At 41.8% G+C, this 26,462-nt stretch overlaps 1 protein-coding gene and 1 long non-coding RNA gene across 5 annotated transcripts in view; one reads left to right on the top strand and one right to left on the bottom strand.

The window, feature by feature from the left end:
- FOXN2 (forkhead box N2) overlaps positions 1-13,566 on the top strand; it is a 48,463-nt gene extending 34,897 nt beyond the window's left edge. For all 3 annotated transcript variants that reach the window (XM_072987991.2, XM_020794758.3, XM_072987983.2), the window contains exons 4-6: positions 22-86; positions 1,091-1,159; positions 3,456-13,566. In XM_072987991.2, the coding sequence (XP_072844092.2) occupies positions 22-86; positions 1,091-1,159; positions 3,456-3,997 (676 nt within the window). In that variant the 3' untranslated portion in view covers positions 3,998-13,566. The remainder of the gene's footprint in view (positions 1-21; positions 87-1,090; positions 1,160-3,455) is intronic.
- Positions 13,567-17,795: 4,229 nt separating this feature from the next.
- On the bottom strand, positions 17,796-26,439 carry LOC140703854 (uncharacterized). 2 transcript variants are annotated; one of them, XR_012083037.2, is made up of 4 exons: positions 26,308-26,439; positions 23,724-23,840; positions 21,432-21,685; positions 17,796-17,992 (listed from the first exon to the last, which is right to left on the bottom strand). It is a non-coding gene; the product is annotated as an uncharacterized LOC140703854 (long non-coding RNA). The 2 variants fall into 2 exon arrangements; XR_012083039.2 differs by having other exon boundaries at positions 21,492-21,685.
- Between the last annotated feature and the right edge of the window lie 23 nt (positions 26,440-26,462).

Genomic DNA, 26,462 nt, shown 5'->3' with positions numbered 1-26,462 from the left:
GTTATTTTCTCTCTTTTTCAGTGGTTCTTCATCTCCTCACTACTTAACCTCAGTTTTGAAACAGAGTCAGGGCGGATCTATAAAAGGTAAGTGTGAAAGCTGCCTTCTAATTTTTAGTGCTCGTTTGCATTAGAATATTCTTAAATGTCTAGGTCTGGGGCCCAAAATAGATGCCGTGGCCCAGTTACTACTTGAAGACGTGGAGTGATTTGCGGTCATCCAGCGTCGCCAGACCCAGTGTGGTGCAGAAGGGCGACCAGTGGTCCCCAAACTTGCATTTAGTGCAGCCAGCCGTCACCCATCTGGCAATTTAGGATTATCAGACCAGAAAATTTGCACGTGGAAAGGTAACCATGAAAGTGTCCTTCTCCCTTTGGTGAGGTGTTAATTGCATAATAAGTCACACACTAGTTTCCACTGGTGTTCAATGGACATCGAAGGAATGGTGGTGCTTCTATAATTAATCCATGTGCATTCTTCCCCAACAGGATTCTAGCCACAGTATTCTGGCCTCAGTCTCATATAGGCGGCTCTTCTTGTGTCTCCCTTCCCCAAGTCTATTTCAGTCCTTTGTCTCTTGCACCAATACCATCTCAACTTTACTCCAAATTTCATATATTTTTACAACTTCATTTACAGTCATGATTCATCTACATCTTAATTTATTTGGCATGTATTATTCATGTCATGTAGCATTTCAGGCTGTGCTTCCCATCTAACCCCCAGCCCCTGCCCTTGCTTTGTTTTTCCGACAGGCTGGCTGTTCTGTCTGACTTGGCAGTTAAATGACGAAACCCTTAGAGAAAACTTGGGTGCTATGGAGGATCCTCCTCATGTACTTTTAATTTGCTTTTTTAATTCCAGAGTGATATGATCTAGGATGTAGATCCTATCCCTGCTCTAGAAATCCCTGTATCTGGAATATCGGACCTTTGAATGTGCTGGATGTGGGTTCAAATTATTTCTGCGCTGAAGCTCAGTAGCCACAGCAATCCAACTCTCCCTGTTGTTTGTTCTAAATATTGTTTTAAAAGTACGATCAGACTCTAAATGACTTCTCACTGGTGCTTTCTTGACCTTTCTCTTTCAGACTCAGATATCGATGCTGCTACCGCCATGATGCTTTTGAATACTTCCATTGAAGAGAGCATTCTAGATTGTAAGTGCAAGAGCTTCTACTTCCTCCCCCTTTGAACAAATGTTGATATTTTTAAAAAGCCCTTTTCCAGTGTAAAATTTTAAAAGTTTGCCTCCGTCAGAACAACTGATGATTCAGAAAGGAAAAGAAAGCATGGAGTTGAGTTTATTTGCTAATTAGGTACCCAGCGATGTTTTGTGGATAGAATGAAGGACTTGGGGTTCAGGAGGTCCGGGTTGAAATCCTTGCTCACTCATGGAAACTCGCTAGAGATTGGAATTGGTGAAGCACTCTTTAAATCTCACTTACCCCGTATTTTTCGCTCCATAAGACACACCTTTCCATAAGACGCACCAATTTTTTAAGAGAAGAAAACAGGAAAATATAATCTGTTTTCTTCGCTCCATAAGACGCACAGACTTTCCACCCCCGTTTTGTGGGGGGAAATTGCGTCTTATGGTGCGAAAAATACGGTACTTTGAAAGACCTTATTGCTGCCGCACTAAATGATTTCTGACGTGATGGCACACAACATATGCCAAAGTTGCTTTGTTCCTCGTTAAGAGATTTCTGCTTAAAGATAATGGATTTCGTAATGATAGAAAATAACGACCACATCTCCTGTTCTGCACATGCCTTACTCACCAGGAAGTGTGCCTCGGGCATGGCATACCTTCCCAATTTTTAAGCCAGAGAGATTTTCAAAGTGGTGTTAGAGACAGTGATTGATAATCATCTACATGTCTGCTGAGATCTAGGTCCTATTTAGCTCATTGGGACTCACGCCCACATACAGGATCGTAGTCTGCTGCAGATATGGAAAAAGCCAATTGAATAGTGTTGAATGTGCTGGAAAGAAGACAGCCAGTATTGTGATGCCATCAGACTTCATATATCTGTGGCCACATCTAGAATACTGTGTATAGTTCCATCTCCCTTTTTGCAAAAGGCCAATTCAGTTGTTTGGTGTCCATGCAGGCTCATGCACTAAGAGGGATGGGGAGCTCACCCAGCTGTCTGCCATCATTTTCCTCATTCAAAATGTCAGGTCTGAAGAGGGCATACTGGTCAAGCCTATGAAGACTCTCCAAGACAGGGGGAGCCCTGGGGAACTGAGGTTCTGAGGCTTATATTGAGCATCTTCATGAGTTGATCAGTCTCCGCTCTTGGGGAGATTGGTCAATTTGCAAGAGCCAAATGACGGTGGAGGGGGTGGGTTTACCTTTGCTGTCCTTCTTCATCCAGCTACTGAATAGGACAAAAGTTATTTCAGAGCAGGAAAAGAGCTTTGTTGGGTTCCACTGTGCATGCGGCACTATCTTCTCTTACTTATTAATGTTGTTTTTATCATTATATTGTCATGTGTGGTGTTTTAAATTTATTTGGGAGCCAAACCCTCCTGGACACAGAGGTCTTCGTGGGGGTGTGTCATAGTCTTGCTGTCCATTAGGCTCTATAGAGAGCACCTCCCAAAGAACTGTGACTCCCAGGAAGCATCACAATAGTTTTCTTTTACAAATTAACAATAGGCAGCAAAAGTCAGAGAAGGCAATAATGAGGGTAAAATAACTGAAAGCGCTTCTCTAGGAGAAGAGGAGAATCTACTGGTGTGCAGATTTAGGTTTCTGAGCTGCACCTCCCAGAATTCTGCCCGGTAAATTCTGGATATTGCAGTACAAAATCACAAAGAAGTTTCCTATTGTTTAGCTATCTTCAATCTCAATCTTGAAACAAGGGCCCATGAATATCAACTGATAAACAATTTTCATCATGTGGTCTCTGTTTTGGGGGGAAATCTCACATTTTCCCCAGTAATTTGCTCTCCATGACACCATATCCAGCGGTTGAGTGGGAATATTGCATTCTAGAAGAGTAACTTTTCCAAATTCTCACTAAGTAAATACTTGCAGGGTTGTGTTCAGAGCAGTCAAGAGCCTTCTGTGTGCAATGCGCTGCCCTGATACCTTTTTTTTGGGGGGGGGGGGTGTCCTTCCCCCTAACAGCTTCCGGTTCAAATATCAGCCCAGAAGGGTTTTAAGGTGAGAGATGTTTGTGGAGAAATTAATGGCCTAAATCTCATTGTCATTGAATCAGTTGCTGTATGGCAGATCAAATTTGATAAGAAAGAGCCAATTTTGATAAGTGGCCACGCTGGTAGAAGAGCTTTGGGAGCTGAAGTCCAAAAAATAAAAAAATAAAATAACTTCTCTGCTTTACATTGCACCTGCTTCTGATGCCATAAAAGTAGAAACGTGGCCCCTTTAACTGCATTGGCTGTTCATCTCAGTTTATAATAAGATGCTCTGTTTCTGTTAAGGTGAGAAGCCACCTCCTATCAAGCTCTCCAAGAAGAGAAATTACAGCAGCATGTTCCATAATCACACCACTGCCAGCCGGGACGAGAGCGATTCGACAGTGGCCAGTGTGGACCCCAAGGCGGACCACAATTATAGTGCCAGTGGTGTGGCCTCAGAGTGCTGTGGCTCCTTCTCCAGTGTGTCGTCTCTCTCCTCCATGGACGAGGTGTATGAATTTGTCTCGGAGGCCAGCCGGGCAGGGAGCGATGGCAGCGAAGGCTTCCACAGTGAAGGAGACACTGAAGGAGAGGACGATCACGAAGAGGACGACCCCCTCGCAGACAGCGGCTACACCTCGCAGCCCTGCGGTGAGGCTTCAGACAAGGCCCCAGCTCGGAAAAAAGCCCTGGAGGAACTCTGTCAGGAGATTGACGAGGAACTCAAAGAAGCTGCTGGGTCTCTGCTTCACCTCGCTGGGATCAATACGTGTCTCGGATCTTTAATAAGTACTGCAAAGACCCATAGCCAGAAGAGGAGGAGGAAAAATGATGACGTGGCATGAAAAGATAACATCTATCGATAATAGATCTAAATGCATATTTTATTTTTTATCGTGGCAATACTCTTCTACTTTTTTACCCTTCACAAGGGAGATCCAAGCCATAAACGGACTTTTTTGTTTGTTTGTTTTTTAATTTCTTCAGATTAAGGTTTTGGGGGTTGTTGTTTTGTTTGTTTGTTTGTTTTTTTCGGCAAGCAAGTTTCATTTTGTTTTCAAAGTGTCGTGGTAAGGGTGATGGTTCTTAGGCACTAAAGAGGGACTTGGAATTGTGCAAAATAGGTGAAAAAGGAAAAGCCCAGTCACACCCCTCCCTTCTCTCATCATTTCAGCAAAGTTGAATCTTCGAGATTATTAGTGGAATGTATTCTCGAAGGCCAAAGAGCCCGAAAAACCCACAACAACTATTAGTGGAATGCGTGGCTTCATACAGGTGTGCTTGTCTATATCGTCTAACATGCTAAAGATGGTCTCATAAATTTCTTTGGGTCAGTTGAGAACAGAGGAATATGCATGGGCTGGGGCAGAGAAAACACAGTGGAAAGGAAGCATGTCCACAGAGTACTTCGCAGTACCTACCTATCTCATATCCAGGCCCAGTGGAAGTTTGGAAATTGAATCATGAGCCGTCTCCCCAAAATTGGATATGCAGTCTTTGTTTTTCTCCCATTTTGGAAAATTAACTCTTGAGCAATCGAGGTGCATGTGTTTGCATTTTACACAATGGAGGCGGCTTCTGTGTCACTGTTAGCCTTCAATATCGGGCCGTAGAGATCAAGCAGGCTGGGAGAATATCTCTGTAATGCATAGCAGTTGGAAATTATGTGGCCTGTCAGGGCTTCTTCCAGTGGAATCTTGGGATTTTTAGTTTGGTGAAGTGCTGAGAATTCTGGAGCGCTCTAGTGCTCTAGATTAAGAGACAGGACTAGATTAGGAGACAGGGCTCTCTGTAGAACATCAGAGAGCTGGTGGCTCTCTGATGTTCTACAGTTCCCAAAATCTTGTAACAGCTGGCCAGGTTGGATGAGACTCCTGGGTTGAAGTCCAAAACTTTGGGGGTGGGGGGGAGGAAAAGATTGAGAGCCGTTATGCTAGATGTCTGTAAACAGAGAATTCTAAGTTCTTCACCAGATGGAAAGTCCAGGATGGAGCCTTGATTGTTAAAATTGGTATCAGACAGTTATAACTATATAGCATAGATGCACTGTGGGTGACTTGAATATTATCTGTTCCAAAGGAACACCCAACACACAATTGTCAGGAGACGGTGGAGGGTAAAAGAGACGGATTGGTCGCCGTCCCTCACTCTCATTGCTTATTATGGGCTGCATGGGACAAGAGCTCCATCCGTGCTGGGGGTCTAGAACACAAGGCTGGTTGTGACTTGGTACACCTTTCTAAGGTCTTATAGAAGTAAAGGCAAAGACTTTCATCACCTTTTGTTTCCATTAAATCATAAACTTTTGCAAGTTGAAGGTCTACAATAATGTAAGAGTTTAAAAAAAACTGCCACTGTGATCAGTTACTGATTGTCTAATAATTTTCAATTATAAAATAGAAAGGGCAAAGGGAAGAAATCTAATGCAATTTGGATATTTTTGAGAATTTGCATGGTTAATCTATTAGTATCTTCCACCTTGAATTTTCTTCCTATTCATAGCATAAAGTAAGGAGCTGGTTCCTTCTGTTGTGGTGCTTTTGTATAGTTTTTTTTTTTTAAAAAAAATATGATTATTATATCATTCTCTGTGACCCAGAGATTTATTTGCAAACCCAAGAACCTTATTGCTATGTTATGACCCAAATTAATTTGAAAAATAATAATAATTGTGAATGACTTTTGCACACAGAACCTGTGCTTAGATGTTCAGGTAAAGCCTAATGTAATGGTGATTCATTTCCTATTTTTAGGTTAAGGTAGTGGATGCCAACCTGGCTCCTCAGATAAGTGGTGTGCTTGTTTTGGGCAGAACAGAAGGTAGGAAACCTTCCCCTTCCTTCTGGACAACAACTCTCAGAATCCCACAAGCTATTGGCCGTGCTAGTTTTGAGAAACTGGATTTTGTAGTCCAAACAAGAGCAGCATTTTCTGTCTCTGGGCTGGGATCAACATTCCCTCTAACTTTCGGGAGTGCTGGGCAGGGGCTCCACCCCGTGTGCACAGGGTTCTGGCGGTGACTGAAAATAAATGGGCAGCAACTGGCTTGGCTGTGCGGCCCCGATGCAGCGCTGTGCAGTCACGCGAGCACGGAGCTTAGAAGGAACGTTGGCTGGGACCATTTTGCACTGGAAGGGCTCACAGGAGTCTCTGTGCTGTTCTGTAGGAGACAAACAAGTAGGAATGCAGACAGAAAACTAGATACTAGGGATTCTAGCCTAGGCTACTCCCAGCCACCTATTTTTCTAACTGTAGGAATTCCTGGTTTCCCAGTAGAGCAGCTGGCCGTGTGAACAAACACAGACTGAGGTGGTCCAGTCTATAGAGGTGCACCACCAGATAGGGCTGCCAGATGCTGCTTTCTGAATGCATTCCAAAGTCACGTGAAAAATAAGTCTCCCCACCAACTTTGTGTTTCATTTTTGCCCTTAGTGTCTCCTAGATGTCAGTATACAACAGGCAGCGTTAGAAGGCACCATTTTAAATACAGTACCTTTGGATGTATATACTCTCACACACATGTACACATTACTTAGGTGTGGAAAGGAGTTCAGAAGATGTGTGGTGTAAATGCTGAAGAGTTTCCCATCTTTTCAGGTTAAGAGCAGAGCTAGGAAGAACTACTCTTTGGAGCCAAAGTCCCAGCTGGCTGAGCAGGATAAACTGGGTATAGTGTTTCAAAAATAGGTTTCCAAACAGTGAGTAGGAGTAGCTATTGCAGAGAAATTCTGACTAGGAATTGATTGGGAACAGCCAGAACAATGGCTTTCTTTTAATCCTGGTCATTCAAGAGATCTTTGCCAAGCTTTGTCAAAAAGGTTTGCTGGATTAGTGGTGTACAATAGTGTTACTATCAGCCCTACTCAGTCATTAAGGAAGGGTGTGAGCCCCTTGCCTGGAGCAGAGTCAGGAGCCCCAGCCCCTGTGTTGTGATGGTAAGCACAGAATTGTGGCAGTCTGAAGAAGAGGAGGCTCTTGCACCCTGATAGCTGGTCTATGTGAGCCATCCTTCTTCTCCAATCACATGGGAAGGCTATCTGGGGAGACTAATCTTCCATGTTCAGAATGATGATGGAGGGGATGGGAGTTGTGCACTTTGCATTGACGCTTGTGGGTTCCCAACATACTGAATAGAGCTCTTTGTATATGTAAGACATAAATTGCAAAAGGCCACCTGTGTATAAATCCTAAGGGGAATTGAACTGCACATGTAGATATACAACAGAGCTTGGACTACAGCTCTTCATACCCCTCCCATTCCAAACAAGTAACTTTTTGAAGATTGGGTCTGGACTCTTTTTTAAATTCAATGTGTTTTCTGTGAGATAGTGGAGTCCTGTCTTGGAGGTGTCCTCTTTCAAGTGTATTTTGCCATTTTGTACGTTGTACCATAAGACAGCTAGAATCGTCTTGCATAGCTACCTAAAAGGTGTAACTTTTGGAGGTAACTTAAGCAGTTATCATAGACATTATCAGTTGCATGTTGAGTCACAAAACTCAATTAGCAGCAGATAATATCTATCAGTTTTTAAACTTTGGGCAGTTCACCTCCAAAAGTTGCACCATTTGTATTCTACTAGAATAACTAGGCAAGATGATATAGGCCAATGTACATGCACATCTGGGTCACCTAAGAAGGCTGCTGTGTGAATGTGCAGCTGGAAAAAAGAAACACCCTTGCCTATAAGAAGACCAGTCTGCTATTGTTCAGAGTTGAGCCTATTGTCCAAAATAGTCTTTTGCTTTATCTTATTATTCATGTTGTGTGTTTTGGAGCTCAGATTCTGGAATAAGGAGCCTGTTCCAAATGGGCTGCGTGAGAAGTACTAATCAAAATCAGAGCTAAGGCAAGATTTTTTAAATTATTTTTTTGACTGCTGAATAAATTTTGGGCTCCCCAGGTTCTGGAAGTTCAGTCTAGCAAGGTAATTTTTCTAAGCTCTGATCTGAGATAAATTTTAAAGAAAGTTTTGCTGCTGAATTTTGCGATCATGCCCCAATCCACTGGAATCCTTTCCTGCATGAGCCCCATTGAAATAAACGGAAGTCTCTCCCAAGAGGCTCGGCTATGTTCTTATGCAATTCTTACTCCTTCCGATGGATGCTCATGCAGAAAATATCTCGGTGTAATGAGTCGCTGTCGTTGTATCCTGTAGTTCCAAGAAAGCCTTGAAAATTGTGTAACGATCAAAGCGTAAGTGTTGCTTGTTCCGCCTCATTTGGTGGGGCAGCTGGATGTGCCATTGAACCTTCACAATTCTTCCCTGTGTTTTCAAGCGTGAGTGAGAAATGGAGAGAGAGAGAGAGAGAGAGGTTATGGGAGGGAGCCAGTTAAACAAATCTTGGGCTGGGGTGGGGGGTGAGTCCAAATTACAGGTCATCAACCTAAATTTTTCTTTTCTTTCAGAAATGAAACAGCAATATGCCTATAAACATCACAGAGAATTTCAGCTTCTTCAACATATAGTATTGTGTCAGGGTTTGTTCATTTGTGACCCTCCAGAAATAGATGGGATGCAGCTTCTCTGTGCAGCATAGTCTGTGGTGGAGGATGATGATGGGGGAAGCGTTTGTAGTCAAACAACATGTGGATGTCTATGGGTTCTCATCCCCTTGCCTGAAGCCACAGATGGCAGTGCCCATCAAAATGGAAAATACTTGTTTAGCCAGTGGAATAATTTGACCTGCTTCGAAGCAGGTTCCTGTATTCCTAATTTCTACCTCCAGGTCTTCATAATGCCTAATCCAGAGGACTAGGAACACCAGAGTCCAGGAATGGGAGATATGTGGGCCACATGTGGTCCTCCAGTGGTCTGTTTTGGGAGGGAGGCTGTGGAACCGTTGTCCGGAGAAGGGAAACGAAGTGTGTGTTTTTGTGAGGCAGTTTGTTCCCATTGTAAGACCCCTGGCCATGTTCCTGCTGTAGCTGTAATCAGGGTTTTAATCCTACTGCCTCTTCGTGAACACTGCCTCCTTGTATTGCATATGAGCTCTGCCACTATAATTGTTTCTGTAGCAACTCTGTAGAAGTCCAAGGACAGAATCCAGTGAACCGATTCTGCATTTTCTTCTTACCTCTTCTGGGACACGAGGTAGTGAGCCCTTCCCCATGTGCTTGCTGGAACCCAAGTACAACAGGTTAAAAAAATATTGGCAGATGTTCACCCAGTGTTGGCCTTACATTTTAGGGGCCTACGTAGCATTTTTTTAATATGCCAGAATAAACTTTTCATTCATTAAAACTGTAGCAAGCTGTAAATGCCTCTACATTGTAATCACATTGCTAATTTCTAGGGGTGGGGGAGAAATGGAAATATATAATGCATGGATGTTTGCACGTTCACCTGTTTGTACAAACTTATTCTGATGTTCAGACACACATGGTGCTTGTTGTGTTATGTCTCCTGCTTTTCCTTTAAACTCAGAGACCCTGATGCGTTGGCCAAAACAAGTTTCTCTTTTCTGTGTTGCAGTTTTGCTTCCCAGAAGTTCATCTGCAAGCCAATATTTCAATGTTTGGTAGTAACATTTCTAGATGTTCATGTTTTGTTTTTAGTATGGGGTTGTTGATATAGAGGGCAGATGCATAGACGCACTGGATTGAGACTATTTAAGCCTCTTAATTCACGTTTTCAAGCATGCTCATGTCTTTCAATTGTTCCTCTTTTTCAGAGGAAAGACGCTTAAAATAAGCAGGGGCACAAAAAACTGAAATCTAGCCGCTCTGTAATCAGTTCTCATCGTGAAGTATTCCACTTGGAAATAGATGGCAGAAGATTTGATAGAAATGCAGCAAAAGAGGAGTGTCTAAACCTGTGAATCATTCTAGTTCTGTATCTTCATGTCCTTTTTCTTTTCTTTTTTGCTACAAAGCTTGGAAAAGTAACTTTTTCTCTAAAATCTTTTTTTTTTAATTTACAATTGCCAGAATCCATTGGTCGTGCTAGCTGGGGGGGATTCTGATGTCTAAATAACATCATTTCCAGACTTTGCTTGTGAGCATGCCTTTGTACTCCCTTAAGTGGAAACCGATGTACTGAGTGGTCCTGAGCACCTGGCGCATGGGCATGAAATGTGAACCCACTGCTTCCAAATGGGCAATCCTGTATAGTAACTGCGTATCTACTTTTAAAGCCTGCTGTGTTGTCCTGTTTGTGGATCAAACATGTCCTTCCCATCTACTACTTGTCCCCAGTATGTGTTGAATAACTTATGTGATGTGAAATTGTATTTGTTGCAGTGCTGAGAGCGGGGCTGTCTGTGCACCTGTTGGATGTCAACAAGAAGTATATTTGGTGCTGACTCAGGCTAGCCCAGTTTGAAAATGGAAGCTACTTTTCCCTGGAAGAGTTGATATAATCAGTTTTGTTGTCTTCCATGAGAGCTGTTATATGTTCTTTCTGTGGTCTTTTGCTCTTTGCCCCCAGAAGAAGGTGGTAGGTGCACAGTTGTTTCCCTGTGTCCTTCCACTCTTACTGACCTGTCTCTAGTCATCCTTGTACTAGAAAACATATAATGCTTGTTTGCTCTAATACCACTTTCCCCGGTATTTTATGTTACACCACTATACCCCATGCCTTAGGGTGAGAATAAAACCAGTTAAAAATCTGAATTAAAGGACTGCAGCTGGGACAAGACAAGAACTCGGGCTCCTAATATTGGAGATCTGGGTGGTATATTATATAAAATGGTTTGAAATACACTCCCGGAATTAGAATTTTTTCTAATATATCAACACCTCAGAGTGCAATTTAAATGCTCAAGGAGCGTTTCATGCTGTATTTTTTTTAAAATGTGCCAACACCCCAATTTTGAAATAGTCTGGTCTCAAGTTTTCCATTCTCTGTAACGTGTTGTAGAGCAACTTGGATCTGTGGGACGAATATTTCCTCTTTGCTGTATTCACTGAAACCTCTGTGTCTTCCTGGACTCAGCGTTCAGAATCCACACAGAGCACTGTTCTATCACATAAGAGCTACCTTCCTCGCTTTTGTTCTGTTGGCTGGGGATGATGGGTGTTGTAGTTCCAGTGCTTCTGGTGGGATCCCAGGCTGATCTCGGGAAATGCTAGAATCTGTTGGCCCAGATTGATCCTTCTCCCAATTTTCTGGGGAAGTTCTTTTTTCCGTTAGCGTGCTGGTTGGTTAGCCCTGCCTCAGTTGGGAACGATTGTGGTATGTTTGACTAGAGGGACAGATAAGTATTTGTAGTAATTTGCCACCTATTCCTTAGCTGCCCATTGCCTTCATTCTACAGTCTTTACCTTCTGCTTATTTCCCACAGTTCAGCTAGAGAGTGACCATGGGACAGATAATTTAACAGGATTAGAGAAATGTGGTTGACATGGTGGCAAGGCTATATGTCCGTGGTTTTTCTTGGCTTAAAACACTAAATTAAAAGCATTTGTTTTTTTAAAAAATTGTTCTAATTGTTGAAGGGAGAGTCCACATTTTCGTCTTTCCTTCCAAAGAAAAGTCTCTAATATAGAAAATATTACAATTGAGTGCATTTGCACTTACCTTTTCAAGAGCATTTGAGTCCTGAAGTTACACCAGGAGTAACAACCATTCTTCTTCTCTAGAAAATATGACCTTTTTATATTGGCTCCCTAACCAGAAAAGATCATTGTCTGTTGGAAGAGTAACAGTACAGACTATGTACTGTTGCTTGTTGAACTGTATATGTTCAGAATGATGGTGGAAGTTCAACATAGAAAACCAGTGTTTCTGGGAGAAAACGAGGTGGGATCCCTTTCTGGCTACAGGGAGGTTGTGTGAGGAGCTTGCTTTCCTGAGGCAGTCTGAAACATTGTCCCAGGATGACTGTATCACATCCTGTTTTCTTGCTGCGTACCTTAGCCCTTCGTTACCCATGTACAGTATTTGCTTGTTACCGGAAGAGAGGATAAAAGACAAAGTGGTTGACCATTCACTCAAATGGAAAGGATAAAGAAAGCAAGTTCTTGTTTTGTAGAAGATAAAGTAGGAGTCATTGTATTTAGTTGTTTACATCCGTCATGGCCATAATCTCTTTGAAGGAAGAGGTTGTCTGCAGGGTTGTGTTACTAAAGCTGCATTTTAAGTGGAATGATTACCTGCAGTGTTGCTTTTTCACACACATAGCTTTCTGTTGGGTCCTCGTGTTCTGTTTGTTCCTCTTATCACCAGAGGGAAGATCTGGACAAAACCAGGATGTGGGGAAAAAAGGATGCCAGTGCTTGAAAAGATTATTATTATTTTGGTTATCACCAAGAATCCCCTTGGCCTCCTTGCAGACCGTATAGCAGAGGTTGTTCATGGAGTCGTAATTTTTAAGAGTAACTTTTCCAGGCTGTAGAGTTTATGGACTGTAGCTGACAGAACGGAGCGGGACATACCATATATTGCGATTATTCTGTTTTGAGTGCAAAGTACAGTTCTGCCTTTTGTGTGATTTTGAAAGGTTTGGGGGAGGGTTGTGTGTGTGTTTAAAAAAACATTTTGAATACACACACAACAAATCGTTATTTTAGTAGCAGGTGGAAGTGGGAGGGAGTTAAGTTGGATTTCTTTTTGAATCCTCAAATTAATACAGAGAGGTTTCCGAGAGGGGGTCTGCCCGTTGTTGAGATGACTACTGACGCCAGTGCTTTACCTATAATTGTCTTTCTCAAATTCCAGGGTTGAATTATAGCTTTCTTGAGAATAGCAAGCTATCTTTGTAGAAAACTCTCGACTTTCAGCTTCTGCAGTTTGCAGCGACTTTGTTTGGTTATAAAGCAAATGGTTTGGTTCGGTTAAAGCAAAGTATACCCTGCCATGCTAATAATGGAGTAGTCAAAATATTTATTGAAAAAGAAGAGTAGACTATTTTTAAAAAATATTGTACCTGCCATTTATTTTTTGGTGGGGGGAAGCACATTCTCCACAGCTTAACTGCCAGTGCCAATAAAAGGTCTGTTTTTAGAAATGTACTTTTTTTCAGGTTTAAAGTGCATAATTTAAAAGTATTATGTTGCCATCTTATAGTGATATGAACCCATTTACAATTGCCAATTCATTGTAACTATTATTTATTTAAGAAATGGAAAATGTAAGAATGCTTTTGGATCACAGTAACCAGAGTTCTTTTTAAAAAATCCCTATTAGTTTGTTTTGTTCCCTTGCCCTTAAACCCTTCCTGCTAACACAGTAAAAGAAAGCTCTTTGGATTTACTTAGAATAACTCTGCCAGTAAACAAACATCAATCTAACCCTTTATTCTCCAAGCCCTGTTTAGTAGTTTACCTGGTTTAAAGACAGTTTTACAGATATTTTAGTTTTTGTATGCTAACCTCTATTAATTCAAATGTTTATGGAGTTTATTTTTACCAAAGAGATGCAATTCATTATGATGAAAGTATTTCAAAATAAACTTTGTTTTATAACAACCTTGAGTGATGCATGTGTTTGCATTTTTAATAGTTGTGACTCTAGATCTTTCATTCAGTCTTCCCAAAAGATCAATTCACAAGAATGCCTTGCTTTTTTTCACGCATATTTACCATAAGGCCCAATTCCAACATAATACAGTATTCACCATAGCTATAGCCTTGGGATTTCTTTTCCCCCTTCTTTCCCCTGCAGCCCTCCAAACTTCTTCATGAAGCTGGCACAACCGAGATGACAAAGATTGTGAAACAGTATGATAGCCATCTTCACATACTTGAAGGCCTGCCATGTGGAAGATGGAGAAAGATTGAAAGAGGTCTTTAAGCAATGGATTCAAAGTACAAAAGCTTTTGTGTAAACCTGATGACGAACATCATGGCTGAAACAACTCAGGAAGGGAATAGTCTACCTTGGAAGATGGCAGACTCCTACGTTGGAGGTTTTAAAGAGAAGTTAAAGGAGATGCTTTGGGTGTGGATTTCTTGCATCAGCAAGAGGAATTGACTAGATGAGGCTTTGGATAGTGTGGCATTCTAAATTCTGTGATTCAAAAGCAGGAAAAAAATTGCTCCAGAGGGTTCTTAGCCCTCTGAAAAAGGCCTTGATGGGAGATGTAGGAGGAAAGGAGATTGGCCTAATCTTGTTTCTTGGTCGAAGCACACTGTGAGTTATGGACCTTAGAGGGAAGCAGGTGGAAGAACTGACCTGCACCCATGTCTTTTCCTGCCACTTGGCATTGGGGAGTGAGTTCCAGAACATAGGAAGCTGCCTTATGGTCAGTTCTGATGAGTTACAGTTTATTTAGGGTTTGAAGGAGGATTCACTCCTAGCCCAACATTTGAGATCCTGGTGGTCTCCCACCCATATACTAACCAGGCCCAGCTTCTGACATCAGACAAGAGTGGGGTGTGAGTACAGTGATGGGGTAGCAACACAGCACCTTTTTGCCCTTTCCAGGATACACTGCTTCCCTCTTTTCAGTGTGTATATTTTGCTCTCTCACCTTGGACTAAACTACACCGCACATTAAAGGCACAGCACATTATAGAGCATACAGCTAAGCCTCGCTTCTTTTACTTCCAGGTGTGGGATTCTGACCCTTGAACTCCCATCTGGTTAATGACCATCATGCCCAGGTGGGAGAGTTTTAAATCTTACCTATTTACAAGGGGAACAGCTTGCAGTGGACACTGGAAGGAAAGATGGGAAGATCTGACAGTTTCACTTCCACCTGTGAAATTTGCGGATGTTGAATAAACGCCTCAAAAACACACTGGAGCAACATTTGTCCCTGTTTGCACTGGCTGGCTGTGCGTAATTAAGTAACAATCCTCAGCATGGAGTGGGCTGTTTTGTACTTGCCAGTCAAATGGGTGTTAGAGAGAGGGAACCTAGGTGGCAGTTTTAGGGATCAAAGTCAACTCTGAAGAGTTAAACATTCAAAGGATTCTCGCTCTCAGATGATGGACCTGTTACTTGTGCTTTCTTGCACCTTTGAACCTTCCTTCTACTTCAAATACAGAGACGGACATGTGAATTCTGGTAAAGTCTGATTAAAAACAACCTGGAATGAAACTCCCACACACTGCAAACTGAGAAAGGGGCTCAACACATTTCTGTTTGGTCCAGTTTTTACAGGTATCTGTATTCCTTTGCAGTCTTACATGCTTGCCCAGATTATGGTACCATTGGTGTGCAAAGCCATTATGGAGACAGAAACTGACTCAGGATAATTTCTTCAGCCTTGTACCCCTTCCTCCCCTTTCTCAGGCCAGGAAAGAGCACAGGAGGGGTGTTGATTGCAGGAATGGAAAGAATTCCTATTGTCCAGTTTCACAAACCAAAGTACAGAGATGGAAAATGCTTTTCCCCCTCCTAGATTACACCTTCTGTAGCAAGCATTTGTCATGTCTGCAAAAAAATAAAATAAAATAAAATAATCTAGCCTAGATAAAGCAAAGATCACTTTTAATTCGTACTTGATTTCTATTCGAGATCCTTCTGCCTCCCCTGGTCAGTTCCAAATGGTTGCAGCAACTTGATGTCTATGATTCATGTGCATGTAAGTTAAATTGAGTAACTCACTGCAGCAAATAGTTGCTAACTAATTAGGTGCCAGTTGCGTTAGTAGGGGGGTTCACTTGTTGCATACTTGGGTGCTCATTACAATGGCAAAGTACACAATTTAAGTTACTCACTCATAAAACACCCACAGAATTCTGGGTATCAATTTGCCAAAGTCACTAGCGGGATTCTGGCCAGTACAGTCTTTTATTTCTCTAAATGAGCAGCTTTCCAAACTCAGCTTCCAAGTTAAGTGCATACAGAGTCATGTATATTTCAGCTATTAAGTTTCTCTTCAGTGTCAGAAGGATTCCTTGCAAACTAGTAGTAAGGGGAGATGCAGGCCGATGAAGCTGGAGATCCGCGGGTTGCGGAAAGCTGCTTTAAAAGGAAAATGAAAAATCCCTCTTCCCTCCCCCCGCCCCAAATTTATTTCACAAGTCGCTGTCTCTTATCTGCACAACAATTTGGAAATTGTGTCAAGTCGCATGATGTCATCTCCATCCAATAACCTGTTTTCTGTGAGCAGAAGGTTGACTCTCTGGGGAAGGTATCCAGTGAATGACAGTAGCATCTCATGCAGTGGTCGCTAAGCAACCAAGCCAGCTTTCTTTCAGCAAGACCTAATTTTAAAGGGTTTAACTCTAGAAGATCCAGCATTTGTTGTAACCACCCTGCTTCCTGATCTCTCTTTTGTAGATGATCTGATTTGCTTCTCTTTTTAAAAGTACACTTGTCCTTGTGGTAGATGCTAACCATTACACTGGCCTGGGGTATAATCAAATAGAAATGCTCTTTGCATGGAGTCCTTGGAAGACTACATGTGTTTCTGATCTTTGCATGTGAGGTTTATTTTGTATCCCTTTATTTACACCAACCTTGTCAACGAATGCTTTATTCTTGAGTGTTGAAGGCCAAATATATCTGCCTGCTATGAAACCCTGACATTGGTGCCCTTTATTTTCCCATACCCATTCTTGCTTATATTAAGAGGGATACTTTGATTTCTAAGGTCCACTCCTAGCACTCCACTAGCTTCCCAAATAAGTGTCTCCCAACGTTCTCCAGCACTAGGCAGCACAGGTTGGAACATAGCAATTTTTGGTCTTCCACAGTGTCCTGGAGCAAGGGTATATTAGGGGCATTGTGGGAAATTCAAAGTGATGATTCACAGCTGCTTGGCATTGGTGCCAGTTAGGTCTGTGAAGATCTACTGACATATGAGGGTGCACTTTGATACTTTGAAGGGTGCCCTCAGCAGACGTGGTTCAATCCTTCAATTTGGCTTTCCGCCAATGCATTTGCTTATGGAAACCCATGGAGTGTATTCCACAAAAACATGGGCCATTAAAATCTAAGGCAAGCTCAACAGAGTATAGGATACAGCCAGGGAGCACATGGAACTTCCTGACAAACTTAGAGGCATGTGTCCCATTACTTATGGCTGCAATGACTTAATCAACATGGTGGTCATCACAAAAAGAACAAACTTTAATATCTATTGGGAAAAAAGCTAATGGACTGGGTTTTGTATGTTCCATTAACATCCAAAGTTTAAATAGCAGGCTGACAAGCTTAATCACTAAGATAGCATTTCTCAACTTGGAGGTTATGGCCCCAAGGGAGAGCCACAGTGTTTTCGGGCAGGGGAGACAGATTGCTTATGTATGTTGTGACCATTGCTAAATAATTTCTTCCTTGACTTTTCAGAGTGGGATATTAAACATATGTAGTGTGTATGTGTATGTATGTGAAACAGGCCTGGGGAGTAGCGGAGAAAGTAGCTTCTACTTTTTGAGAAGGGATGACTTTACCCCAATAAAAATGCCGTTTTATGCAAAAGTTCTAGGATAGTGTAGGGTGTCACAGGTTACTTGGCTATTATAAAAGGGGATTGGGACTCAAGAGGGGCTGGGAATCACTGCACTAAGATACACATATTAAGATATGCAGAAGTCCAAATAATAAACTTCTGTTATTCATTCATTCATTCAATTTATATACTGCAGTATTAGTGTAAGCACTACTCTTTGTTAGGCACTCTTATAAGTGTAAATTAAAACGAACAAATACAGTATCACTGGAGTTTATTTGGTTTCAGGATCAGATCTGTTAAATGCTTTTCACAGGTCAAAAAGGGTTAAAACAAACACAAGGGGTGACTTGGAAAACAGGGGATATACGGTATTCGCCTTGAATGAAATCTGATTATGTCACGTCAACACCACATAGTGCTCTGCTGGCAGTATAATATCTATGAATTGTAATTGTAGCTGAGCACACATCTATCTTTTCTCCTCTCCCTGGTACTTGGCTCAGTTCTTTAAATATAATAGATGGGTTTGAAGAGGTTCAAAAGGCACTGCCCTGCAAAAGAGAGAGATGGGAAAGCAGATATATCTTGCTGTTCAGTCTTTCAGTTGCTATGATAACAGAAACAAAACAGTTCAGAGCACTGCAGGGTTAGTTATCTGTGGGTCTGATTTACACCTGAGCTGATGACTCACAATGGCTCTTTCACAAAAAAAAAAATATCTGCTCCTATCTTCAGTTCATACAATACTGCCTGCTGTGAAATATTCCCATGTAACAGGGCAATTGGAAGAAACTTCTTCACATTATAACTTTCACAGTTCGCTGTTAAAAAAATAATAATGCATGGACACTAGCTAGCTCTCAAAAGGAATTTGAAAAACCCATGGAGTTTAACATTCATATAGAGCCGCCTTCCTCTGCCTGGAACAATTTGGGCATCTGGGAACATGGCTCTCCTGCTCCAGTCGTAGTTGTTGGGATGATGGGCAATTGTCATCAAACAGCCAGAGTTCATTTAGTCTCAGGATTAGATCAGTGAAATGTTTTTATAGGTAAAGGAAGCCTGTGTGCTCAGCTCAACAGGAAGGGGTGGGGTGTGTCCTGATTAATGCTGAGAACTATAAGTAGCATCTGTGAGCAGCTTCTTGATTGCTAACTAGAGATGGGCATGAATTAAAAACTGAATCATCAAATTCATTCAAAAAGCACTAATTTTTTTATTTGTATTCATACTGATCAATGCCCCTGACAAATAGAAATCAATGTATTTTTAGTCATTTTTGATTTCTCAGTTCTAGGCACTTGGAGACACTGCAATTGCAGGGAAGCTTCCTCTGATGCGCCTCTACAATTCCTCCAAGTTTGGTGAAGACTGGGTTTCAGATATCCAAGTTATACACCCACAAAGAAGGGGCCCCATAGGAAAGTCCCCACCAGACCCGTAGCGACCCCAAAATCACAGAGAAGTTTCTGCTGACACTCCTCTGCAATCCCTTCAAATTTGGTGAAGATTGGGTTTCCTCAAGCCAGCTGCTAAAGGGTGCTTTCCTGGGGGGGGGCATTTTATGAGTGTATAATTAGGATGTCTGAAACTCAGTCTTCACCAAACTTGGAAGGATTGTAGAGGGGAGTCATTAGAAGCCTCTCTGTGACTTTGGGGTCTATATTTCTGGGGGGAACCTTCCTAGATGGCCCTCCTTGCAGATGTATAATTCAGACATCTCAAACCCATTCTTCACCTTGTGGGGCTTGTAGAGGAGAGTCAGAGGAAGCTTCCCTGCAAATGTGGTGTCTCTAGGTGCCTTGGGGGCTGTTTTATAGGGTTTTAAAATGAAAAAAAATTGACATGGATTCATCAGAAAAAAAACATACATTTGTGATTCATAGACCTTGATGAATCAAAACGAATCACAATTTTTCTGATTTGTACCCATCTCTATTGCTGACTCACAACAGAGCATGGCTGAGGAGTAAAGCTGAAGCAGACCCAGGGAGTTCAGGAGCATGACCACTGCTGGGGAGGGGCGGTGGGAACATCCAAGCTCCAGGAACAGCTACTAGGTCTAAAATGGTTGCAACTAAAAACAAATGTATTTACCTGCTTTGGGCAAACATGCATTCCCTGTCCCTAATGCCCTCCCAGCTACCTTACATATCTTCACATATTGGTCTGTATATGGATTTGTAAACATGTTAATCTGGGCATGTTTCCAGGCTCCAAAATGTAAATCTACAAGGTAAGTGGACACTTTGTGGTGGAACACACTTGTTGCCTCAAAAACTGACTACTGCAATGCACTCTCTATGTGGGGCTTCCCATGAAGCTGCTATGGAGGCTTCAGGAAGTCTGGAACACAGTGGCCAGGGTGGGGAAGTTTGGTCATATCACCCAAACTTTGGTTCACCTGCACTGATTACCAGTCCACCTCCTTGCTAGGTTCAAGGTTCTGGTTCTAACATATAAAGCCCTAAACAGTTTGAAACCTCATTACTTGTCTGAACATCTTCTGCCTAGCTCAGCTGCTCATCTGACTCAGTCTGCACAGACCTCATGCCTATGGATGCTGACACCATGAAAAGCGCAGAAAACATCAACTAGAAACTGGGCTTTCTCAGCAGTGGTGCCCCACTTGTGGCCCCTAAAGACTGCCTTGTGAAGCAGCAGGGGAGGGGGATCGGTGCTGGTGGACCCCTCTGGGTCGCCCTCCCCAAGGGGGGGGGTCCGCTTAGCCATTGTCAAACCTGGCCAGAAGAGGGGAGGCTTGTGGACTTTCTCACCCACTGTGTGGTCCGCCTCGCCCGACAGCTTTGTGGCAGGTCTGAAATTTTTCACCCCTAAGAATTTTGTGCCCAGGACAACTGCCCCTGTGACCCCAGCTACACTCTGCTGGTGGTCACATCTAGCCTCCATTTTAGCCACCCTTATGTTGCATTTATTTATTTATTTATTTATTTATTTATTTATTTATTTATTTATTTATTTATTTATTTATTTATTTATTTATTTATATTAAATTTATACCCTGCCCATCTAGACCAAAGTCCATTCTGGGCAGCTAACAATAATAGATAAAATAAAACAATATAATAAAAGAAAAAACAACAGTAGTAATATACTGTAACTCAAGATGGGGAAAAATATTCAAGTGATGACAGGAGGGAAAGCCTGCCTAAAGAGCCAGGTCTTAAGTTTGCTCTTGAAAACACCTGAGAAAGTTCTGGTTGCTGGGGCTAGTGATTTCCACTAAGTCCCAGATGTAGACCATTAGACACTTGGGTCTGATGAACCTAACCAGGACTCAAGGCAAAAGACTAGCAGGAACTGGGGAAGTTTCAGGGGAGGTGACCACACACCTCAAACAACCTTATTTAGGCCATTCTTCTCTTTAAAGGGAAATAAATAAACCCAAATTAGATTCCCATCTTTGACCACTGCTGTCTCCCCTTCTATGGGAGATGGGGGACAGTTGCAATTTTCTTTTTTTGTAAATGGAATAGAAAATGTTTTGTTTGTTAGCAGTCTTATTGGCGATACCTGGGAAAATAAACTTGGTTTTGGCATAAAGCACTGGGCAAAGACTGTTCAGCTAGTGATGTTAATGAATGAATTCACTTCTGTTAGACATTCTTAGAGATGACAGAATTTATGTGACTAAACTACTTTTTGACATACAGCAGCTTTATTTTATGTTGTATTGGGCTTGGGACCAAATGGAAGAAATATTTGAGAGATGGTGAGTTACTTGGTACTTAGCTATGACTTATACTGAACTGTTACTGCTGACCCCAAAGTTGTTCTTGACTCTATTCACATTTGCCTCCTGGTGCAGTGGCTAAATTGCAATACTGCAGTAAAGACTCTACTCACGATCCAAGATCAACCCCAGGTAACTGGCTTGAGGCTGACTAAGGCTCCCATCCCTCTGAGGTCAGTAAATTAAGTACCTAGTTCACAGGGTGTGTATGTGCAATGTGTAGTCTGCATAATTACATTGTAGACTGCCCCGGAGAAAGCTTTAAGCACCATGGGTGGTATATAACTTCACTTTACTTTTGCTTGTGTTTACTGGAGAAATTTGACCAAACTCCGGGAAGCAGTGGAAGACAGGAGGGCCTGGTGTGCTTTGGTCCATGGGGTCACGAAGAGTCGGGCACGACTTAACAACAACTGGAGAAAAGGTCACAGTGTGCCCAAAGGAGACTTCCTATTCTCATATAAATGCACATAGGATTTCAGTCAAAGACCTACAGGAAACAAGAGAGGTAAATCAGTAGCAGCAAGTTTTCTATACTGCTTTCAATTACGGTCCAAATATTGTTCACACAGTTAGCAATTGCTTGAATGCCTTTTCAAAACTAAAAGGCAAATGGTGTGGGGAAGACTAATTCAGATAGACACACATGTGGGTGAGGTGGAGATATTTAAAGGCCTTCCCTGCAGTCAGCTAACTCTTTTCATTTCTTTTTTCTTATCTTATCCCAACCTAGTATCCTTTCTTAATTAATTGTTTTAATTAATATAGAAATTGTATTATATAGATCTATTTTATGTTGTAAGCCGCCCCGAGTAGACATGGGGTATAAATTTAATAAATAAATAAATAAATAAATAAATAAATAAATAAATAAATATTTGCGTTGGTAGTGCCAATACAGACCAGTATTTATTCTGGAGGACAGAATCTTCCATTTGTGCCAATGGAGGCAGTAAAAAATTTGAAACACCCACCCACACCTAAACCCTAAGCTTTCACCAGTTCTGTGATAGATTTTGTTCCCTCTTTCCCAGCCGTCTCTACTGGATCAGTGGCTCCTCGTCTAGTTTGGTTCTTAGCTGCAACTAATTTTATCAAGGCTGGTTTGTTTGTTTGTTTGTTTGTTTGTTTGTTTCTCCAACTTCAAATATTTATGCAAACCTAGTGTTAGTGTTCATTGCTGTTTTGTTAATTATTCACATACAGCAGCTTGGAATTGGCACAAAGAAGTAATCCTGAATAGAATATAGCACCAAAGTCTAATGGATGTTGGCAAACAGTCAGCAAAAAAGTTGACCCAACAATAACAGGCTTGTTACCAACCCAAGGCTAAAGCGACAAATGATATTCTCCCTCTACATTGTTACATATCTCTCTGGCATATCTGAACAAAATCATCCCTTGCAATTTTCATTTTAAGAAACATAACTTCTTACAAACATTGTAGCAAGTTGACACAAACTGCTTTATGTGATTGTATTAACTGGACATGATTTACAGGTCAAAACATATATTTAAACTCTATAAAGTTAAAAAAACACATTTCTTTCTTGTTCATAAGACGAGGGACTACATTCCAAACATGGGTAAAATACTCCCCCTAGTGGCTTTTAGAAAAAGAGCAAATTGCATCACTCACAGGCACATAAACAACCCCAGAGTAGACATGGGCACTTTGTACTCATATCTGGGGGATAGGAATACAAAGTGAGGCATCACAGGTGACACAGTGGTCCATTCCCACCCTCCAGAACCAGCCCGTCTTTCAATACTATCACTGCACCATTTGCAGTAGTAGTCTGGCTGGTGCTTCCCCGCCTCTCTCCACAGCCAACCGCTCAGCAGCCGAGTGGGGAAGATTCCTCTTCCTGCCTCCTTGTTTGAGTAGTTGGCTGCGGGGACAGGCGGGGAAGCGCCAGTCAGACTACTTCTGCGACTGGCACAACAACGTTGATGGAGGTGCATGCTTTGCAGAGCCCAATGAGTGGACTGGGCTGGTACTGGGTGGGTGGGAACGGACTGCTCTGACACCTGTATCAAGGAGATACAAATATGAAACACCCATGTCTATACCAAAGTCCTTCTCTGGGTGATACAGGCCTTGTTTGTCTACACAGGCCCTTTCAGATTGGGCTGGTGCAGGCTAAATGGGTTTCCTTGGAGTCAGTTAGAGGTACGATATGCCATTTAGTGACGTGGTGGCGCTGTGGGCTAAACCGCAGAAGCCTGTGCTGCAGGGTCAGAAGACCAAGCAGTCGTAAGATCGAATCCACATGACGGAGTGAGCACCCATCACTTGTCCCAGCTCCCGCCAACCTAGCAGTTCGAAAGCATGCAAATGCGAGTAGATTAATAGGGACCACCTCGGTGGGAAGGAAACAGCGTTCCGTGTCTAAGTCGCACTGGCCATGTGACTACGGAAGATTGTCTTCGGACAAAACGCTGGCTCTATGGCTTGGAAACGGGGATGAGCACTGCCCCCTAGAGTCGAACATGACTGGACAAAAATTGTCAAGGGGAACCTTTACCTTTATGTCATTTAGTGGAATTGAAGCAAACCTATTTGGTCCAGCTCCTTTTGGTCTGAATTTCTGACATCAAGGAGACACTTCAGGATATTTACAAACTGAAGACTTCATTTGCTCCTTGTTGAAGAGGCAGGGGAAGAAAAAAATTTTTAGACCATAGTAGAACTCTGCTGATGTGCTGTGTCACTTCTAATTGCTAGGGAAAAAAAGGCAAAGCAACTCGTCCCCAGAGCAAACCAAACAGAAGGCTAATTCCCATTACTGATGATCACACAGTTATTTGTGTTATGTGCTGTCAAGTTGTTTCTGACTACAGTGACCCTAAGAATTAATGATGATAACCAAGAGGACTTATTGTTAACAGCTTTGCTAATTTTCCCTCCTAAAACTCCTCTTCTGTTTAAGAATCTGTTCAAATAAATGTTCAAACAAATGAATCAAGTAAATGTTCAAGAGTTTGGGGAAAAAACACCTTCGAAAATGATTTTCTATGCTCTATTTTATGTATGTAAGTGTGTGGCTGCAGTATTAACACTGAAAGCTTCCAAACTAAGCTCTTTTCAGGAGAGGTTCACTCTGCTCTCTGTTGCGTTTCAAACTCAGCTATCTTTCATATCAGCTCTTTGGAAAACATTAACACAGCTCTTGGAAACTTTGAAAAAATGTTACTTTTTTTTTTGGCAAGGGGTTGTTGATTCTGACCTAAGAGGCTCTTGCTGCTTGAACTCTACTTCTTTACAAAGCAAAAACCAACATACTATTAATTTTTACATAGTAAAGAAGCAGCCAAATGCGTTTAAAATAACAACCACCCAATCCTAATATTTTTTATTTAAACAACTTGAAAAAGGGCAAAAAAGCTAGAACCTATTTTAGTCCATCAATAGTCTATCAAAGAGCCCGAAAAAACCACAACAACCATCAATAGTTGTTTGTCTAAATTATATATAGACAGAAAGACAGTATCTTTTTTTTTTACAGTGGTCTCAATGGGGAAGATTTCTATGACAATTAACATTTTCTCTGAAACCTACATTTGAACCAATAAACAAGTTCAAACATGTTTATGAATACTGTAATCTGGTCTTTCTCACCAGGTTGCTCATAAACATGTTCAAACCAACCCATAAACTCAGGCATAGGTTGCAGGAAAAAAATGACATGTCATAGAAATCTGAAGCTAATGATCACTGACAGGAAAATTTTAACTGATGAAGGGCTGGTGCAAATATATTGCATTAAAATCAACAGAGGATCTAATGGCATATTAAATATAGATAATTATAGATAACAGTGGCCAAAATCCTGTTGTGTAATTATCCGAACAAGAAATATTTGGAAGTGAATTGCTATATGTTAAGAAATCCGAATGGACACATTATGTTGCAAACCAAGCAGAATGGGTTAAAATTTCATTTGTTTTTATCTTTTTATATTTTTTATTAACATTGTTTACAAAAAGCCCTATGTCATGATAGTTTAAAATTGTTTTAATTGTTCAAAGATCTCCTTATACAATTTGAATTATAAATTCTAATTCTATGAGACATAATTTTTTTTCAGAGTTCATGGATTAGGCCTCATTTTTATGATGTATGGTCTATTTAATCTAGTAGCCAGCATCACAAAATTCTGCAGCTCCCATGTTAACAGTAATATATGGAGATAATAAATAGTGGACCTGATTAAACCTATTTTCCAAATTTGACAGAAGACTGTCCTGCATCAGTGGTTCCCAACCTTGGGTAATCCAGGTGTTCTTGGACTACAAATCCCAGATGCCTTCACCACCCGCTGGGTTGACTAGGGTTTCTAACACCCGAGTTAGCCAAGGTTTATCTATTTTATTTATTTAAGATATTTTTACCCTGCCTTTCTACTTGAAAAGGACCCAAGGAAGAATGAAAGACGGTATTTAAAGTTGAAAAACGAGTACACATAATTAAAAGGTAATATCTAGAACTACAAACAAGGTTGGGAACCACTATCCTAGAACTTTCCCCCCTTTTTTTCTCGACATAAAAGATGAGTGCAATTTTAGGAAGCCCTATTAAAATATCCAGCACGGCTTCCAATAATTTACTCAAGTGATGCTGAGTCTTCCAGAGTCGTTGCTGTTGCTCCTTCAGTTTTGTATAAACCCTCACCTTTCTTTCCTTGAAAGCGCGCACTTTTGAGATATTTGAAGCTCAAACGAATCATGAGCAAATTGTGAAAAATACTCTTATGTATTGAGGAAAATCTGTATTAACGTGTTACCATACTAAATGCACGTTTTAACGGGGGGGGGGAAATCACAGGCGGAAAGGAAGCCTTTCGGAGAAGCGACTTAAATAACTATTTAAATAAATCATGATTTAAATCCAGTCCCCCCCTCCCCCAGGCGACTAGGGTATGCCGTTGCTATGACCACACTGCCCGCACTGCATTCTGGGAGACCGCTCTGAGTACCATGAGAAACCCCGTGCCGCAGCCGCTGAGCCGAACTGCCATTAATAAGCGGCAAGGCGGGGAGCGGACAGCCAGGCCGGGGAGTCGGTTGCTATAGCAACATGGCAGAAGGCCATGGAGAACCCTCTCTAACCTCCTGCTCCGGATTGGACTTCCACTCGGCAGCTATTTACGTCAAAGGAGGCGTGCCTCTCATTGTCCACGCCCCCTCCTTCCCGCTACACCGAGGTCTATCATGGCGATACTAAAGTCCACCCACCCTCCCTTCCGGAGCCCAAGATGGCGGCA

The sequence above is a fragment of the Pogona vitticeps genome, chromosome 1 (assembly GCF_051106095.1).
Source record: "Pogona vitticeps strain Pit_001003342236 chromosome 1, PviZW2.1, whole genome shotgun sequence".
NCBI classification, from domain to species: Eukaryota; Metazoa; Chordata; class Lepidosauria; order Squamata; family Agamidae; genus Pogona; species Pogona vitticeps.
The sequence above is the reverse complement of the archived record's forward strand: the minus strand, read 5'-3'. Positions and strand labels throughout refer to the sequence as shown.